We start from the raw sequence: 21,007 nt of genomic DNA on the forward strand, positions 1-21,007 counted from the left end.
GTATTTAAGTAGTCTTTAGCTCTGCAAGCTTCATGAAGGATATTCCAAAGCTCTTCTTTGGATGATGCCGTTTGTTACATTCTCTGTAAAGATGATCCCACACACCGCTTCAATATTTTTTTTTCTTATTTTCTTAAGGCCTTGACTTTCAGAAGTTGTACATGGTTTTTCAGACCTACAACTTCTCCTGTTGCCCTCTATTTGTCTGGTTTCCTCACAATTTTAAGGACATGCTGCACACCATGCTGAGATATGCCAGGTTTTTGGATACTAGCTCTTTGGAAATCACCTTGTTGGTTCAAAAGTACAATTTTATACCTGTCAAACTGTGTTATCTTTGACATTTTTTAGAGATTCGGCTAAAGAAATGGGAACAAATTATGTGTCTTTGCAACACGGTGGTAAGAAATTGCCTTAGGGTTCTTTTTGTGTGTAGACACAACACTGGTTCATCCCTTGAGTTAAAAGGGGTCTTTTTATACTTGACTGATTCATAGGTCAGTGTTAAGTGTGTTGTAAGGGAATTCCCAGTGAAAAAACACTCCTCACCTGAGTATTGCTTTTGAACGCAGCATTAACCCTGACTCGTCCTCTAGCTCTCTGATCAGAGCTTGATTACAAGGGGCACCTTAACCACTGTTAAGTCTCTCTTTGCTTTTTGGTCTCATTCTGCTTGTAGGTATTTAGAAAATGCATTCAATGTGTTAAACTAACTGTCAAAACATGTGTAGTAACTCTCTTTCTGTTATAGTCTTCCTGATCCTAATGTTTGTGGACTAGCTTTGTTATCTCCTTTGGTGGCTTTTTGTCTGCCCAGAGCCTGACAGTGGTGAAAAGGAGCACAGCATTAAATCTCTAGTTTGGACTACAGTAAGGCAGATAACAGCCAATTTTCTCCTTTGTAGTGATCTCCCCTGCTACTCTGTTGTCTTTTGTATGTTAGCTTGATTGCATATTTCAATATATTAACCACAGAAGTGTTTTGTATTTGAACTGAGTTGCCTCATTTGGTATTGGGTTTCTGTAGAGTTAATATTCATCTGTTTTTGTTTAGTTTTAACTTTCAGTCAGCCTTCACAGTTAGCCTTTGGTGAGGTCCCCTCCCAAGACTTGTGCCTGTGAGTAAAAGCACTGCGGCACAAATACAAAGAATACGATTTCAGTTTGCAGTGAAACACATCTGTTCAGTAGTAAGTTGCACTCCTGGGCACTCCTCAGTGTAAATTGTCTCCCCAAGGTAGCTGTATTAATTTGCTTGTTTTGCTGGGCTGATATTTTAACTATTTTAGTATTGTGATTGTAGCTCTTGTGTTTTTGAAATGGTTAAGATAATACTTTTAGTATCCATCTATTTTCTTCCACTTGTCTAATTTAGGCTGCGCTTGCACAAATTCCAGCTACTATCAGGTGAAAGGCAGGTACACCCTGGACAGGTTGTCAGTGTATTGCAGGGCTAGTAAAGAGAGACAAAACCAATTGCACCTATGGGCAATATAGAATCTCCAGTTAACCTAACCCCACTACTTGCATGTCTTTAGACACAAATACAACACACAAACACAGAAAACACATAGAAATTGATTGGCTAGATGAAGGATTGCAACCCAGAATCTTTGTGCTGTAAGGCAAAGGTGCTAACCACCGCACCATCGTACTGCCCACTTATACTTCTAATTCTATGGGTTTTATTGAACTTTTGTTTGCTGCAGATCCAGTCTTATTTTTGATTACTTGACTTAATTATCAAATAAACGATTGAAATGAACCTGTTACATCGAGGCCTTGCCACTACCAAGTGATATGATCAGATTAAGATTTCCAAGGTGGCTCGTCTACTTCCTCTTGTAACTACCTCCTGCCATAAGTGGCTTCACAAACAAACAAAAAAAACCAAACAAACACAAAAACATTCACCTAAAAATAGTCGGATACAAGGGCTGGACTGAAAATCAGGAACAAGTGAAAAAGCATTCAGTGTCCAAAAGAAAAATCTGAAAGACATCCAGAAAGCCTGGAGCACTATAGCTCAAGACCACTTTGAAAGCACAAAAATTAAATGAGCCACGGCTCAAGACTTTTGCACAGTAATGTGTACTGATGTCAAAATTTTCCACACATAAAGTTTTTATATTTCATATCATTGCACCAGTTCATGGATTTGTTTTGATCCAATAGTTTTGAGTTTTAAAAAAAGAACTGTTTATACAATAACAAGAAAACAGGTGTTGCCTCAACTTGATTATGCCTCCTCGAGTGTTTTTCAAAGCTCGAGGTTGTGGTGGATCAGGAACCAGTGAGCCTCCAGTTCATTAAATTAAAAACAAGAACAGCGATGTACGAGTCAAAGCAAACTCGCGCGAAATCCAGCTAAGGTAACAAAGTCAGATTAAATAAAACACTAAAAGGAACCCTTACGCCTCAGAGCTGTTCGTGATGTGGTGTTTAATATTCAACAGAGTGGCAGAAGTAACCGTGTGAACAACGACCAGAAAAGAAATTGCACTGAACTCCTATTTTCTCACCCACAGTAAGCGCACCTGGCTAATTGCTTCAAAATCGAAGCAGACTTTTAGAATCCTGACACTTCCTGCCCAAGCTTTGATGCAGTTGCACATTCAAAACAGCACTTCATTTAAGCATGCCAGCAGGCTTTGACAGCTAAAGTGACTGCTCAACAAAGCAAACAAGAATACCTGCAAAGTAAATCTTAACCGTGTATCATTTTGAAGGTGACCCAGGCTTTCAGTACATAATCAAGCCTTTGACAGACTGAACATTTAAGTAAAACAAATAGTGTTTTTTTTGTTAGCCAGACATAATGCTGCATCATATTTTATAATATGAAAAATAGTCACCACCCCTGAATCATTTCTCCTTGTTTAAGTGAAGGCTGTTTGGAGAGCGCGCATCCTCTGCAGTGGTTCGGATGTTGACAAACCCATATGGCGTGCCACTAATCTTGATCGATGCCCACCACTGTGAACACTGCTCACACTGTAGAGGATAATGAAATGTAACAGTGCAACATTTCACAAAAATCATCCCTGTGATTGGTTTATTATCTGATATGAAATGCTTCATAGCTTCGGACATTTTCCAGCCAGAAAAACACAAAGTCGGTGTTTGGTTACCAAATACGGAGCAGGACGGAGTGCTCGTAAAATTGTCTGAGCTTGCTCGCCCAATGTGCTATTCTTAGAGTTCCCCTTAGAGCCACTATCTAATTGGAGCCCGAGTTGTCCTATCGGTGAAGCTATCCTCGACGTAGACTTTATAGGAGGATTGTGAGTGACTGAGAGTCCCTGACTGAATGTCTGTGGCTGTTCTCCTGCATGTCACGGGACTCCTGTTCATCGGTGAGGGCTTCATTAGCCGAAGATGGGAGGTGGCAGCAGAGAGAGAACAGCTGTTTAGCTAACCGCTTGCATTGTTAGCCAGCCTTCTCCGTATGCCTAACTGCCTAAATCCGTCCCCTAGCTGCTAATAGAATGCTCATTAGGAGGAGGAGAGGGAGACTCTATATGAAACAGAGTCACTCTACTACAGTCCTACCAGCTTTTGCTACTCCTCCTCTCCCTCTGGTCTCTATTAAAGAGATGTACAAAATAATCCTTCCCAGCGTAGATCAACTATTATTCCAACTCGCTTTGCCCCCCTCTCTCTCTCCGACCCAAGCCCACAGGGAAAATGTTTGGAGCACGGGCACCTGCGCTTTCTCTGGAGACAGCCACCGGCATCTACGATGCCAGAAAAATGCTCCTCACTTGTAGATAAAGAAAGATACAAGATTTCAAAATCTCAGAGGACAGGCAGATGATACCTTCTGCAGAGAAAAGTGGGCAGTTCGATGTGTCTGTGTTTTTTGTTTTTTCCAACCCCCCCATCAAAAGAAAGTAGTACGGTGTTAAATTATTCAAAGACTGTAGATTGTATTGCTGTAATTTGTCAGAGACCCAAACGCACAAGTCTATTTCTCTGTGTCAAAACTGATGAAGCTGGCAAGGAGGATGGAAAGCTGTGACATCAGAGATGGCACTGTGAATATCTGATGGCATTCACTGGATCAGCTACAGATCAGAGCCAAAAACACTGCACCCACTCTTACAGCCAAAACACATCCCTGGCTAAAACAGACTGGCTCGTGTTTGATTAAAATTCAAACAGGAAAACATGTTACCATGGAAGTACTTCATTGAATTAACACAAGCCAGTCAGTAACAGTTTCCATGCAGAAATGCAGACAAACAAAGTGCACAGCTTCATGGTGAGAGGCTGACAGGAATCAGTGTGTGGTAGAACAGATATGCTCCCAGCTATTTACAGTAAATGACAGCAAGTGCAGACTCTGTTGTCACTTTGAAATCTCAGGAAGTGTACACAGAATAAGTAATTTTTTCCCTGGCAAGTAATAAAACCATGTTGGACAAACATAAGACAATTGCTGACTTGAGACAATTAAAGTGCAAAAAGTTGAGAATAAAACAATGTATGTGCACTTATGAATCTTAAGTATTTTAAAGTTTAAGAACACAGCATTTTTCATTAATTCACTTAAGTACATTCATCTGTCAGATTTGCTAAATGCAAATATATCTGTGTAGCCCTTTAGTCTTAAACCGAGCACATCTATCAAAGTGATAAACATTCAGTATGTGCGATATTCTACAAATACACACTGTGATCAGGAGTTTTATTCATACTGCCTTTATAGCACTTAAAAATGAAGTAATTTAAATCTAATTTAGTAAACATGAAACACTACTGCTTGCTGTTTCGACCAAAAAAAAAAAAAACTCTAGCTCCAATTAATACATTTTAACAGTCAGCAGATGGTGTTTGCTCAGTGGCCGTTGTCACTTTATCCAAGGATCCATGGATAGACCATGTAATTTGCTGAGGAGTGTCAAACAAATAGTTGGTGGGCCTTAAATAAATTATTGTGAAAATCAAACATATTTTGATAAATATAGTAATATAATATAGAGACATATACGTATACATTTCTGGTCAAAAGAACACACCTTCATATATGTATTGTATTCATACAGATATATATATACATGTTCATTTGGACACTGACCAACCTCTGCATTAGCTATACCTGTTTAATTGCTCATTAATATGAATACGTCTAATCAGCCAATCACAAGGCAGCAACTCAATGCTTTTAGGCATGTCGATATGGTCGAGATGACCTGCTGAAGTTCAAACCGGGCATGAGAATGATGAAGAAAAGTGATTTAAGTGACTTTGAATGTGGCATGGTTGTTGGTCTGAGTATTTCAGAAACTGCTGAGCTACTGGGATTTTCCCAGACAACCATCTGCACGGTTTAGAGAGACTGGCCTAAAAAAGAGAAAATATCCAGTGAGCGGCAGTTTTCTGGATGAAAATACATTGTTGAGGTCAGAGGAGAATGGTAAGACTGCTTCAAGCGCATAGGAAGGCAACTGTAACTCAACCAATTGTTACAACAAAGGTATGCAGAAGAGCATCTCTGAATGCACAGCATGTCAGACCTTCAAGCAGATGGATTACTGCAGCAGAGCACCACACCGGGTGTCACTCCTTTGGTATTGTTGATGTTTATCGAATAAAGCTTCGCATCACAAAGCTAAAATGATCTTAAACTGCTTTCTTGAACATTACAATGGCTTACTCTCTTGTCTGAAATTATGATAGTCATAGCAGGAAAAGCACAGATGCTACTAAAAATGAAAACTGTCTGAGAATCCAAATAAGTTGTCACGGTGAGACATTATGAACAGAAATGTGCACAGAAAATTCAGAAAAATCCTGTTGGAATAACATGTTATTACTATATAATCCATATTCTTATTATCTAGCAAGGGAATCCTCAGGGAATCCATGTTCGTAAGCCTTTAGCTAGTTAAACCTCATCGATTCTGACCAATCAGCACAAGTGTTAGGTAGTGTGAGAGTTGTTGTTCACAACCAACAATGGTGGCTCCTCAAGCGATAGCATAGATGCTACTGTAGCATCTGTTATATCAAACAGTTTTTAGTGAAAAAATAAAATTAAGGCTTTTTTTGCCCAATAAAAAAGTTGTTTTCCTTGTTGTATATCTAGCTGGATAATATTGATTATTTGGGGAAGGTATGAAGAAATAACCATGCTGACACTCGTGCATAAAGCTGCATGATGGATGTGCAAGGATTCACACTGCTAGAGAACCACGTAACCTGTTGATGAGCGACATCACTCGATGCACATTCATTTGCACTGACCATATATAGTTGAATGTGGGTGTTTAGATGATGGGATATGGAGCTCATCCACCCTATTCCCAGGTGGACTGCGATTTATAACGGGTACACTGACTGCAGGTGTGCGTACATTTTCCTTTGTGTGCATGCACAATTTTAGCATCAAGCCTACGCACTGATTTATAAACGAGGCCCCAAACCCGCTTGTCATTTCTTTAGGTGGTGATGAAAGCTGACAATGACACATTCTATAGTAATGGCAATAGGCTTACCGATGCCACTCTGAATGTGCGCTGGAAAAGAATGTCTGTGGGTGCGATATGTGTCAAGTGTTGTGACGTTAGTTGCTGTTGAATATGTGTTTGCTTGACATTGAGAAAGTGAAGCATGCCAGTATGCGGCCTAACTGATAGACTAGCACACTCTGTCTCATTCACACACACCCGTGCGCACTCATAACTCATCTCTGCAGACTCGCATCAGTACTGCACAAACATGCACAAAAAGTGGGGTGGACATTTTTAGCACACAGCTCATACACACAATCTGGTTTTGGCAGGTCCAAACCCGTGGGACTGACTGTCATTAAAGGTTGTCCTGTGTAAATACTGCACCCCCCTCCCCCAATCTCTGTGCTCACCTCACCACAGCTACACACACAGACACACACACATACACACACTCCATGTGCTCATGTAAGACCACATACTTTCCCTCTCCGGGCGGATTCATGTGGCTACAGCTGTGTGCCTGATGGCACTGGCAGCACGAGGCACAACAGAGAGAAGAGAATACAGGGGAGGATATGAAAACTGAAAAGCATTTTAGCACCAAGAAAGAGGACAAAAACACGACAAAGATAACCGCGCATGCTCTCACATGACCATTATATTTTCTTTTTCGTTTTTGTTTGTTATCCTCTCTCGTCTCCTCTTGCCTCTTGACTGTGAAAGACTGATAATCTGAAGCTGATCGCTGAGGTGGAACGGCAACTATTGAATGCCTTTCCTACCTCGGCGAGGCGGGCACACAGCGGCATGACAAAGGTTAACCAGAATGCAGATGTATGTATATGCTATATATGCATACAACATAAGTGAAGAGAGTGATGCCTCTGTGTACGGGCTTTCTCACACACGCACACACACATACAAAAGAGGAGTGAATGAAGTGACCAGGGAAGAGACTCACAGCTTTTTGCCCTTGTGCCGAAACCTCGGCCTGTCACTCTGTGTTTTACTCCCTGCAGCCCGACTCCACTGTAAACAGCCACCACAATATTTGGTATTGAGGTGGTGAAGAAACTGCCCACCGCTTCCCATTTGGCCTTTTCAGAGTTTGACAGAGAAGACTGGAGGTAAAAATACTCTGCTTTCTCCCCTGCCAAAATTGAAAATGGTTGGAGTGCTGCTCTGAAAGGGGAATGTATATAGTCCTTGTTATTAGACCATCCCGGATTGAAATGAGGTTGACTCCATGCCAGACATTGAGATGTTTTCTGTCATTCGTCCCCCCCCCCCCCCCCTTCATCTGAAATTCAATATGATACATTAGTGTTCCAAATGGAGGCAGCGCAATAGATATTAATTACTTGTCCATTACAGTTTGTGACACTATCAATCTGTTATCAGCTGGCTCCACCAATGACTGAAATTAACTGTCACATTTCAATATCAGGAAAGTCATCTCCATGCTTTATTGCCTCCATTACAATCTTCAGTTCTTAAATGGTATCCTTAAGAGATCAGAAAGTAACCAGGATTTTTTGGCAAGCACCGACACAGAAGGTGTGTGTGTGAGTGTGTCGCTGTGTTTGTCTTTTGCAAACTTTGTAAATATCAAAGTAAATGTCGGCAGCAGTATCGAACAAGGAATACAATGAGCACGAATGTGCTGCGGTCGTGGGGAAATAATGGGAGCGCTGCCATATCATGATCTCCACAAGTTCATGTATATTTGATAGGGTCTACCAGATGTGGCCTTGGATATGTATCAGCAAGCAATCTCTCTCACTCAGCTCGCAGAAATTAGATTTCATCTCAGGCTCCAAAATCTAATACACAGGCTTATATTTACTCACAGTTGCAGAGCATCATAACCGAATATGACCTCACAAAGAGGTGGCAGAGCTGCACAAAATACGGTTAAATGGAAATACTTACAGTAAATTATTTCAAGTGCCAGCGATGCTGCTTAGCTGTCAACTAGCCGAGAAAATAAAACTGCCCAAATGAAGAAACAAACTTATTTAAGGTTTTTTTATAGCTTCAGTAAAAAAAAATCAAATAGTTCAAGCACTGGTTTGACAAATCTGCATTAGTAGCAAAGCCGTTTCAGTTGGAAATCTCAGGTATGTTGCGATCTCAAACTGCTGAGAAATGACATTTTCCAAATCACAAATCACACTGCAATCATTTCAAAGCCTTCTTATCCGAGCTTTTGGAGCAAGCACGTATTCGAGATGAAATGGTTGCATGAGTCACCCGATACATTAAGATGCTTGTGTCTTCCTCACAATGAATGCAAAGTCACAGTTAGCATGCTGAGTGCTATTTCCTATGCAGAGAGTCTCTGCCTTGCCTTGAATACTCTCCGGGGACAGTAGCACACACTGAGGAACTTTAAGAGTCTTATCACCCCCCACACACACTCACACACACCTCTATCCTCCTGTTATCCTCCCATGACCTCCATCTTCTTCCCCGTCCTCTGTTCTTTGTCTGTGACACAATGAGAATAGATGTCGGCGGCTCGGTTCATCCATACGTCGGCCTGTTTGTCTTGCTGCGATATATTTTTTCAGTTTGGACGGCAGATAAATGTGTAGTCAGCACGTTTTTTTTTTTTCTCAGAGAGAAGGGGTGAAAAAAAACAAGGCATTTCAGATTGATGAACACTTTGGTCAACACATTTTTAATCTCTATTACTAAAGTCAACATCTCAGCAACTCTGTGTATTTTTCTAATCAAAATAAAAACATTTGAATGGATTGATCGAGATTAGTTTTGAGGAGGATCGATGCTCAGTCGCTGGTTGCTGAGTTCAGATAGGCTGCACAAATAGCTCTTAATTGTTCGGATTTCCAGTTGACTTGATTTGTTTGAGTAGATTTTTCTGGGAGCCTCTGCTGCCGATGGAACTTTTCCAAACCATTTTTACAGCAGAACATGTCATAACCCAATTGTCTCAACGTCCACTTACAGTAAGTGGCCGTGGTGGCTAAAGAGTCTGCCACGGTAATTGACTCAATGGGAATTTACAGTATGAAGCATGAGGCAGGGAAGGCAGGCATAGTGCTCTCCAGGGATAGGCTGTTGTCACACTGTTGCTATCTCTTCACTGCACACAGTAGGCAGGCTACTGATGGGCACACATGGTAGTGTGTGTGCGTGTGTGTGTGTGTGAACAAACCCAGCTGCCCTCTTCAGAGCAGGTAATTCCACATTCAGGTGCTGAGATCAGGTCCCATCCCAGACTCAGCGTCGCTCTCTATCTTTAATGTGTGCACAAGAATGAGGTTGAGGAGAAGGAGACGCATATCCCTCCCATATTTGGCCGCTGTTTGCATGGAGTGCCGCCTTGAATTAAACAAAGCTTTTGTGGCTTCTGGCTGCAGGGCTGCTGGCACGACGGGCAGAGCAGGGAACAGTGGTGTCAGACGTTGCGAGAGAGGAACACAGAGTGACATAGGCACAGCTAGAAGAATATGTTTACCCTGTTGGAACCCGTGCCCGCTCTGGCACGTTCATGCATGGTACAATAGTTAATCAGCTCAGATTCTGCTGCTGGTGTGAGCACTGACCCTTAAAGGCATCTGTAATGGAGGGAGTCTTTCTAATAGGAAGAGCACTGTAATTTCGAGAGTGGAGTAAGGAATTACAACACGTCCAGGGGAGGTTTTTTTTTCCAGTGTGTCCTCTGGTTCTGGTTCATTTATGCTGTTTTAGATTAAAAGAGCTGTTGATGTTCTTGGTCAGAGAAAAAAGGTTGCTGCCTACGAGGTGGTCTGCATGCAGTTTTTAATGAGTTTCCTGAATTGTTGAATGTGCCCGTGTATGTGTGTGTGTGTGTGTGCATTAGTATTTATGTGGGTGTTTTGCATAGTGTATATATAATAAACATCGCCTTTAGGTATTTTCTACGTAAGCCGGAGTAGGATTGGACTTCTCTGGAGAGACAAATGATGCTTTGAGGACGCACATGTGCATGCTTGGCCATCAGCTCTGTGCGTATGAACATTGTTTGCCTTTGTTTGTAAGCTACAATCAGATCAGGGACGTCGTCTATTCGAAACAAGACTCAAAGGCTTGCAAGCAAGCAATCTGCTGTTTTGGAAGTCTGTGAAAAGGCACAGTAAGCTTCCACCCACCAACTGCTTTTAGCTGGGTTGTGCGTATCCATCTCAGTTTCACCTCCCATACCCCTACAGCTCACAGCTAATTTTTTTTTTTTTCCATAAGACTTTGACCGGGGCTCTCTTTCTCTCTCCCTGTCACTCTTCCTTTACTTCTCTGCCTCCCCCAGGGGGGTTGTACACCCCTTGTGATAATTTGTCTGTCACAAATGCAACTGCGCCCTCTTCGTGGTTTTCCTTGGCCCAAAAATGAGTTTCAGCCGTCCCATCTGGCTGTCATTGGCAAGATGTCGCCAAGAATAGAAGCTTCCCATCCTTTCACATTTCATGGCTGAATTGTCGTATTTGTGTGTGACTTATATCTTTGACCCACCCATGCTAGACATATTTTACATCTGATTTGTACTAGCTTCCTTGAAGTCAGTGCTCTCTTTGTTTCCAGCTGTCACTGCTGGCTGCATATATAAAAATGAACCAAGCTTTGGGGCTGCTATACAATGCAGATGGGGTGTAAAATATGGTGCATATATTTAGAAACAACAGGAGTCAGATGTTTTTTACTGGCGCTACGCAGCAGCCACTTGCACAATTCTCTCGTGAAAAACCGGTTTCCGTGGGAGCTAAAAGCACTAATCATTTCCTCTCAGCACACTGCTCTGAAATCTATTTGTGGAAGCAGTAGGAGAGAAGAGAGAGGAAATCAGAAAACATCTTTAACAACTTGTCTCATCTAATGAGATTAGCAGAGCCGCTTACACAGTCATGACATGGAGATACACACAGATAACCCTGTAATAACTCATTATTCTTCACATTTCCACATCGACGCCTTGTCAAGGCTCGCTGACAGTGCACGTTGTTGTGTGTACACAGCTATCAGGCCAATCTTAGCACTGCAGCAGTGAGGAGTGAGCGTGGCGAAAAATCGCCTAAAAAAAGCCACTGCACAAAGCGAGCTAGCATTAGAAGGACAGAGAGATAGCTTTCTCTGCTTTTCAGAGGCTGCAGCATTAGTGACACATGCATGAGTGCAAATGGAAAAAAAAATCACAGCGCCGGCTCTGTCTCTCTTGGTGTAGCAGAGTGTCTGAGAGGGGAAAGAAGTAATGAAATCAGTTCGATGTGTGTGCATGCATACTGTAGGTGAGCAGTGCTGGGAATGCACTGGTAGCATCCAAACAGGAAGCAGCTGAACGAGCAAGTGCATGAAAAGGGCAGATTGTTTAAGTATGCATAAAGTCAATAATAAAAACTGTGGAATGATTGCCTCCTTTCTAAACTGAAACTCTCTGTGTCGCATAGAAAGATCTCCATTCATGTTTTATACATATTCTATTTCTTGCATAGTGAATCCCAAATCTAAAAAAAACAAGCCTGCATGCACCCTTTGATTTTTTTTTTTCATCCATCAAACACGTTTCCACGTGCTTTTCTGGCTTCTAGCCAGCACGGTAGAGAGCTTTAAAGCTCTTCTAACCTTCGTTTAAGTGTTACAAATGCTGTTATCATCCAGTAGTAAGTGTAGTAAGTGTAGTAAGTGTTGCGGGTACCTTTGTATTTGTATTTCTCTCTCTGTGAGTGGACGTCATAACTGGATCACATATGATGCTCGAGTAAATGGCAGCGTCATCCTGCTGAAAATGTCAGATCCAATTTGTCACATCGGGCAGTGCAGCGCAGAAGCAACAAAAAGTTCAGACAATCACAAAGATGTATGCAGAGTAATCTGCTTTATTCTGAATGACAACGCACACTAATCTGGAATGTCCTGGTGTAGTAAACTCCGCCCACACCGATCCTCTGCTAAATTAAATTCTGAGAATTAGTCCACAAATACTGTTTGACTCAGGTGTGGCGTGCACGCCATGTGATTAGCAGCCAGATTGATGAGTTCAAGGAGGAGCCGTGGCCCTGTTGTGCTGTCCGTGCAGACAGGGGGGAGGTCAGCGTGTGTGATGATGAGGCCTGGAGTGTTAAGTATTGACCAGTGGATGTCGTGTCGTGATTAGTAGGAGATATCACACTCACTGGGCTCAGATACACATCGATCCTTAAACCTAGGTACAGCCTGTCAGCGGGGTCATTTTTACCCTCCTTTCCTCTCTTCCTTTCGCCTCCTCCCCCTTTGCCTCATGCTGTTTCACATTTTCTCGCCTCTCCTTCACTAATACCTTCATCTTTGCCCAGCCTTCCTCTTCTCTCTGCCCCCCCTCCCCCTCCTCTGTTCTGCTTCCCCATTCCCTCCCTCTTCCATCCATCCACCCTCATGGATCAAACTCTTTATCTGGCCTAAGCCACAGCCTGCAGGCAAGCAGGCAGTCTCTACAGAGGCTGGAGGAGAAGACCAACAGCTTCAAACAACATTATATAGGGCTGGCATGAAGCATGTCTCACACTGATAGATGAAAACACTGGCCCCTCAGCCACTGTCTCTTTATGGGCATGATGAAACATGGACATAGGGCAGTCCTCCTGTGTTAAAGCCTGCTCTTCACTTAAGTGTTGCTACAAGGCCACCTGGGATTTAAGGCAGGCTAAGGTTTGCTACAAATTAGGAAACAGCGTACTTCTGTATTATGATCGGTAACAAAAAAGAAAAAAACTGTCAGTTTCTGGGAGGACGATACATTTTCTTTGGCAGCCATCCTGTTGGATCATCTGTTATGAAACAGGTCCAGAGTAAATCTAGTTTAGAAGGAAAAAGAATTGAAGCTACTGTAGGTACTAGTAACAGTTGTAGCTCTGAAGCTAAATAAATTGTGCATGCAATCAATCATAAGTGGGCTATTTTATGTCTTTTTTCATTTTTAATGTTTAAGTAAGCAGGTACTACAAATAACAAATCACCTAGATAAAAATAATAATAATAATAATAAAAAAATGCATGTTTCTTTTTCTGATCTGTAATAGTATTTACATATCTAGATTGTCTTTGGTGTTAGTTGCCCAGTTTTGGGTCTATAGATTTCTCTTAAAAATAAAGTAGCTAGATAGAACTTGCCTTGTTGTCCATCCATTCTCTTCTGCTTACCCTTACCCAGGTCACAGGGGGGCTGTAGCCAGCTACCATAGTGTGAGAGGTGGAGTACTCCCTGAACAGATCTCCAGTCTGTCGCAGGGCTAACACAGAGAGACAGAAAACCATTTGCTCTCACATCCACACCTATAAGCAAATTAGAATCACCAATTCACCTAACGCTACTAACTGCATGTCTTTGGATTGTGGGAGGAAGCCAGAATACCCGGAGAGAACCCACGCAAACACCGGGAGAGCATGCAAACTCCGTATCGCCTTATTATGTTAGTGGAAAAACACAGCACCAAACACATGTTTTTTGAAGATTCCTTTACATAAATGATGACACAATTATTTGTTTTAAATTCCAAAAATCTTGGTGCATTTTTTGTTTATGCGAGAGGTATGTTCTTTACACCGGTCTCCATCCAAGAGTCAAAGGATGTGTGCACCTACTGCAGCTCAGCCTGGAGGTGAAGCCATTAATGTTTACATCATGTCTCACTGTCATGAGCACAAGTCTCTCATTGACGGTAGTTCCTTGCCTCCCTTTCCACAGTAAATGGGTGAGGAGCTGTGTCTTGGTAGGAAATAGGAAAGGAATGATTCATGGTTACATGCTCACAACAAGGCTTGTGGAATTTTTTGACTGACCTCATCATGACATCTGGAAAGAGAAGCTTTCAAATGTATTTGTTGGTGGTCTAAGACTAAGGCCACCTCACCCCAAACAATCTAGATGGATAAATCCACCTTGTCCGTAACAGCTTTTAAAGTCATGTAAATGTTTCGTATATGCCACTTTTCTACTCTAGCACTCAACGTGCCTCATTCACAAACACGTTTTTCCACGTCTGAGTGCTTTAAATTCACTCCTGTTGCACTTAGAGCAACAGGAGTTCAATATCTTCAGAGATACTTTGGCATGCAGACTGGAGCAGCTAGGGATTGAACTACCAACCTCCCAATGCCCTACCGTACCTCCTGAGACTCAGCCACCCAAAGTAGAGCACTGGAAGAAAAAACGAATCACTGACCTATACTGTAAAATGCAAGTTAGCCAGTCCAAACTTTCAAAGTTGTTCCCTGCTTTTTTTTGTCACGCCAAACAATCTAAAGCAGCACTACATGCCAGAGAAAAAATATGGACATTCAGTTTGGGCTGAACTGTCCCTTTAAAAAAATGTTCTTGCAGCCTAAGGGAATGCAGAAAGTATTTTCAAAGACGCTGCTGTCCTAAAAGTCATTTTGCTCGGATGTTGATTCTGTCAGTGTCATTTTGAAGTTGACAAGTTTAGTGTTGGGTGGAAATTTTAATGGAACAGAAAAAACAATGTAGGTGTTGTTTCGGGGCTGCCATACCGATGTGAAATTACCCATGGACTAATGCATGATCAGACCAGAGGCACTTGTGTTTAAGTGGATGCTGCCTGTAAGCTGTAGCCATGGAGACAACAGCTTTAACTGCAACCGGCCAAGGATAGATAATTTGACAGATTTTATGGTCTCCCACCTGGCTTTAAATATTTCACATGCGATTATTTGCCTTAAGTTCACTTCATTTATCCCCGTAGTTAATTAAAAAAAAAAAGGGGGGGGGGGGGGGGGGGGAGACACTAACACTGTGGATTCCTGGAAGAAGATAACAACACTACCGACTGAGTGAAATGCAGCAAGAGAGGCAGAACAACACTTGCTGTGTCCAACTACTGTGCTAGCCTAGTTTGGCTGTAGACAGAGAGAAATGCTTTCAACAGAGGGGGGGGCTCTGCAAAGTCCACGGGTCTGTGGAGATTTGCTTACAGTGATGAGATGGTGGAGGTAAGATGGCTCAGAGGATTCAAGCTCCGCTGAACGCAAGCTTATGTCTAATAATCAGCAGGGAAGGACTCAGCGTGGTCCCTCAGAAAAGGAGACTGCGTGAATGCAACAGAGAGGGAGGAAAACCAGAGCAGGGGATGGATTGAAGCAAGCAAAAAAAAAGCAAGTTGTTAGCGAGGAGAAAAAGGAGCGAGAAATACATGTCCCCATGGCTACGTTATTTCTCCCCTGCGATGGCTTTTATGTGTTGGAGAAGAGTTTTGATAACATTTTGCTGCCTTGCATATTTTTGTCCATAATAGCTTTGAAAGTCGTGTAGGAATATTGGAAGGAAAAATGAATCGCTGACCTATGAAATGAGACCTAGCCGGTCCAAACTTACAAAGGTGTTCTTTGTTTTTTTTTTTCTTTTCCTTGTTGTTTGTGCGGATGGCATTTGGAGCGGTTCTGTGGGATGGATTTTGCCATTAAAAACATCACGGCGCCGCAGACTGATGAAACTCACCACTGACGCTTGAGTGCATTTTGCCAGCTGTTCCAGATTACAGAGTACAGTCATTTATCGCACTAACTGGCACCAGCATAGCATCCTTGTCCATTAACACAGACTGAACTCTCACACATGCCCGTAGCTGCCGCATAATACATCACAGTGATCCAAAGTACGACCACGTCATGCTACTCTCTCCACTGATGCAGGATTTGCTCATTAGTATCAGCACGTTATCCATATTGTTATTGTCAAAACAATGTTTAAACTTGTCTGAGCCTGTGGGTGTGTTTTAGTGTGTGTGGCTCTCCAACCAGTGTGTGTGGTCATCATTGGCCCCAAGGTCAAGCTCTTTCTTTCTTATCATCAGTAAATTATCTCCACAAGCCACACCACCAATTCGCAGCCTGAACTACACACCTGTTTAACGGGAGTCTAGCGAGGATGAAGTGTAGGGGGGGGGGCCAACGCGGTCGAGGTCAGAAAACCACAGCGCAGAGGTGGCTTCGGGGCGACGCAACAGCATTTTAGCAGGGGCCCAATGAGTGATTACCTTGCAGCTCCAGTCATAATTCAGCGTGACCTCAATATGCCAGCAATGCTATAGTTTGATGGATCTGCTCACAGTTTGGGTGTCGGGTCCTCGCATGTCAAACACAGGCAGATAATAATCAGGCTATCTGTTGCTTTTACAAAATAAAACTTGGTGGATATTAATGCTGCGCGTGCGTTCGTGCACTTTCTGTTTAATTCACCCGGATGGCGCGTAAGGAATCACTGCCTCCGCAGGTGTCAGAGTAGATACTAGAGACAAAACGGTGTCACAAATGGTTAATTCCCATCATGATGATGCCTGTCAACGGTTGCTCTATCCATCGGCAGGCCCATCTCTTTGCTTTATCAATCAAAGTCGGCAAAAACATGCGTGGATGCACATACACACACATGCAAACGCACAAGTGTGCTCTCACATACGCAGACATCCTCGTCCCAGTGTGGATAATTAGTGGATTCCCTCAGTGGGTGATAAAGCCTGTGCACTTCTCTCCTCTCTCTCTGACCTTCCCCAGTGAGCTTCCGACCACAGTGGGGCTCATCACACACAGCTCTAATACATATTTATCGGCCCAGTGACAGCTCTTGAGTGCTGGATTTATATGTTTCCTGACAAACAATAGTAAAACCTTATTCATTCGTCCTTCTTTTCATCAACCAAAGCAGGAGATAAATCCAGGAGTGTCAACCTGGCTGTAGCTTCCTCAGCAGCTGGCCATCTGTTGGTTGGTTGGGGTGTATCTGGACATGGGACCCAGCCAAGGTACACTCAAGCAGCTCTCTCCAATTACTGCAAACGGATTTGATATACGTATGTCTGTCAAATCGCCTTGGCAATCACAGGAACCTGTGCGCTGGCAAACGTTTTCCTACAGCAACTTCTGATCAAAGACATTCAAAAAGTGGCTGTGGTATGGCTGGCGGCATTGGGATTCAGGACAGACTTCCTGCACCATGACTGGCTCTATTTGCACAGCGCAATCAGAGTTGAGATGTGAAGAGAGGCAATACCACTAAAGAGTGAGGGGAGGGGAAGGCGAGTGGAGAGGAGAGGAGAGGAGAGGAGAGGAGGAGGAGGAAGAAGAGGAGGGAGGGATGGCAGGATTAAGCCCCAGCCCACCCCCTACCCTCTCTCAGCCTCCAAGCGGCCATCTTTCATCTTGCGACTGCCCCTCTAATGCTTTCAAGTGGGCGAAGCCCTCGACATCTGCTTCCGCTCCGTGGGACACAGCACAGGCCACCGTCCTGCGGAGATGCACAACCACAGCTCAGTTCAAGGGGCACTGTGAGGCCAGCGCCACTGAAGGCGGAAGGTCTTATCCACGTAGACAGAAAAACAAAGACATCAAAAATGACAGTGTGGCACGGGGGATTAAGTCAAAAACTTATATTCAGACAAGTAGAAAAATAGAATAGATCAGCTCTTGAAATAAACATTAAAATGCATCATATACTAGTGAACAGACTCACAACAAAAACGCTTTACAGTTCACTCACCCAGACACATTAATTCTACTTACTACTTGAGAACAAATAAATGTAAATAGCTCTGTAAATAAACACTCCGTCTTCGCCAAGAAGAAATAAACCCCCTGCCGCCTCTGATTAAGACTACCAAAGTGATATATCTGGCACTTAAGTCTGCTGTTTACCTCATAAACACAAAGATTTCAGCACAGCCACCCACACTGACGCTGAAAAATCACAAACTGAGTCTGCGTGCCTGTATGTTTCTCTGCTAGTCTTTTTGGCTTCAGTGTGGGATGTCTAATGACATTTTTTTAATGCATGCCATTTCAGGAGTATTTCTTCCGCTGTGGCTTTCAATATCATGAGTTCACTGGAATTCCTTGACTCCGGCAATGATAGCACCGTGAGCAATAAAGCGGCATGGTCAAGTGGTAGGAGCTTTGCCTCTGATTTTCTCTGAGATCAGTAAAATAGCACTTGTGATTTTCGAAAACCATATCTGGAGTGCAGATGAGTGGTGCTGTCGAGGACAGGGCGCTGCCGGTGATATGAGGGAGGCCTAACTGACACTAGGTGTGTGGAGGGGGGTGCATGTCGTTTTACCTTCACTCTTCTCAAATTTTCCAATTATTTCTAAGGAAATTATGTTTGTTGTTTTGGATTTGTTCCTTGATGAACAGTCATTTCAGATTTCCTTCATACATCAGTGCAGCTAAAATGTAATTTAATTTGCAAGAGCTCCCCGTGAGACTGTAAATGCGTTCGCCTTGATTTCTGAACCACCTCCACCCCCCTTTCAAAACCCACACACAAGAAACAAACTTCCATGTAGATTCGTATAATGCGTGATCTGTTGACTCTTGTTTCAACATGTGTCTATTTCTGCAGCGCACAAGCAGGCGAGACCTTTTCTGTGCAGTCTGGTCTTCTTTCATTGCTTGCCACCGCAGTGTGTTCTAGTGCCAGTTTAAAAATTTGCAGCTACTTCTGCAAATGCAGTGAGCGCGAGTCAGTGCAGTATTATTATTATTTATAGAAATCCACCCACCCACTATGTTGAATTTAGTGGTCTTCCACATGGAAAAAATGTGAAAGACTTCAATTTTGCTATGTGGAAAAAACTGACATATAACTGATGCAGAGGTGCTATGCATATATAATGAGCGCAAAAAGTCTGTGTGTAATTGCTTCACCCAGTTTAAGCTACCTTGAAAAGAACGTTATCACAAGGAGGGGATGGGAAACAGGGTTCATATATTCTTAAATCAAACTGTGGTGCATGTGCATGAGGGAAGGCGTTAATATATTTTACGGTATAGACTTGTTTGCCAGCTTTGATTCATTTTCCGAGAGGGCAGGGGAGATGGATAGGGGAAGAGAGGATGACAGACAGAGCGCTGATTCTTTCCCATGTCTGCGAGCTGTCGGCGAGACCAGGCCATCTGCACATTCATTATCACGGCAGTGATTCCATTATTGTTCTGCATGGCAACAAGGACTTTTTCTGTCTGGCCTTTGTTATTCTTATCAACTGTGTAGCAGACAGCCCCCTTTTGATCATGGCAGCAACGAAATTAACTGCTATCATGTAGTATAGTGCATAACTGAATTATCCTTCAGAATAACGACACTAAACATCATCTTGTCTCTTCTTGTGTCCTTGTGCAGGTCTGTTCCACAGAGCCATCATTCAGAGCGGCTCAGCCCTCTCCAGCTGGGCAGTGAATTATCAGCCGGTCAAGTATACGCGTCTCCTGGCAGAGAAGGTGGGCTGTAATGTGCTGGACACATCAGACATGGTGGACTGTCTGAGGAAGAAGAGCTCCAGGGAGCTGGTGGAGCAGGACATACAGCCTGCAAGGTACCACGTGGCCTTTGGACCTGTAATTGATGGTGATGTTATTCCCGACGACCCTGAGATCCTAATGGAGCAAGGAGAGTTTCTCAACTATGATATTATGCTGGGGGTCAACCAGGGTGAAGGGCTCCGGTTTGTGGAGAACGTGGTGGATTCAGAGGACGGCGTATCTGGAAATGACTTTGATTTTTCTGTGTCCGATTTTGTGGACAGTCTTTACGGGTACCCGGAAGGCAAGGACACACTTAGGGAAACCATTAAGTTCATGTATACAGACTGGGCAGACAGGGACAATCCTGAGACCAGACGAAAAACGCTGGTGGCTTTATTTACTGACCACCAGTGGGTCGAGCCGTCGGTGGTTACGGCTGATCTCCACGCTCGCTATGGCTCGCCCACCTACTTCTACGCCTTTTACCATCACTGCCAGAGCTTGATGAAGCCCGCCTGGTCTGATGCCGCCCATGGCGATGAGGTGCCCTATGTTTTTGGAATTCCTATGATTGGTCCCACTGACCTTTTTCCCTGCAACTTCTCCAAGAACGATGTCATGCTGAGTGCTGTGGTCATGACCTACTGGACCAACTTTGCCAAGACTGGGTGAGCACCTTTTTTATTTTCCATCAGAGGGAAGCTACCATTGCCATTTAAATTACAAACGTATTCATAATGGTAGCAGCTTGATGTATGCCTATGTGCTCAAGTAGTCAATTTCCTGTTTGCTCATTTTCTACTCAGCAAAAGCACACTGTAAAGATAAAAGGATCAGTCATTTAATCAATTAGCTGTTATTTAAGTTATTTTCAGTTATTTTAATTGTTAAGCCTTTTTTTGTAAGAAAACAATGCAAAACACTTGTTGGATCAAGACGTGAATATGTTTTCTTTTGTATTGCTGTGACTGTTTGCTGGATAAAGCAGGACATTTAAATCGTACAAATATATTAGTAATTGATCAGGAATATGTTGCAGTCCTAGTATACAGTAACTTACATTTTTACCTGAAGCTTTACTCTCTAAAATTGATGACTGAGGTTTTACCCCGAGGGTTACAGAGTGTTATCTTAACTTAAGGCCAGCTCAGTAAGATGTTCTGGGCGAACCGATGGAGCGATGGATGCATGCATGGATGCTGTTGATAGTTTATGTGTGGTTTTCTTGTGCTCGCTCTTCCTCCGGTAGCTTATTTTTACCACTCCATAGACCGTCTTAAGAG

The 21,007-nt window shown here is 43.0% G+C and overlaps 1 protein-coding gene across 4 annotated transcripts in view; it reads left to right on the plus strand.

Annotated features, from left to right (window-relative positions):
- The window catches only part of nlgn3a (neuroligin 3a), a 133,844-nt gene that overhangs the window by 102,814 nt on the left and 10,023 nt on the right, over positions 1-21,007 (plus strand). For all 4 annotated transcript variants that reach the window (XM_040016595.1, XM_040016597.1, XM_040016598.1 and 1 more), the window contains one exon: positions 19,603-20,392. In XM_040016595.1, coding sequence (XP_039872529.1) covers positions 19,603-20,392 — 790 coding nt within the window. The remainder of the gene's footprint in view (positions 1-19,602; positions 20,393-21,007) is intronic.

Source organism: Simochromis diagramma, unplaced genomic scaffold (assembly GCF_900408965.1).
Source record: "Simochromis diagramma unplaced genomic scaffold, fSimDia1.1 OVJJ01000685.1, whole genome shotgun sequence".
Taxonomy (NCBI): domain Eukaryota; kingdom Metazoa; phylum Chordata; class Actinopteri; order Cichliformes; family Cichlidae; genus Simochromis; species Simochromis diagramma.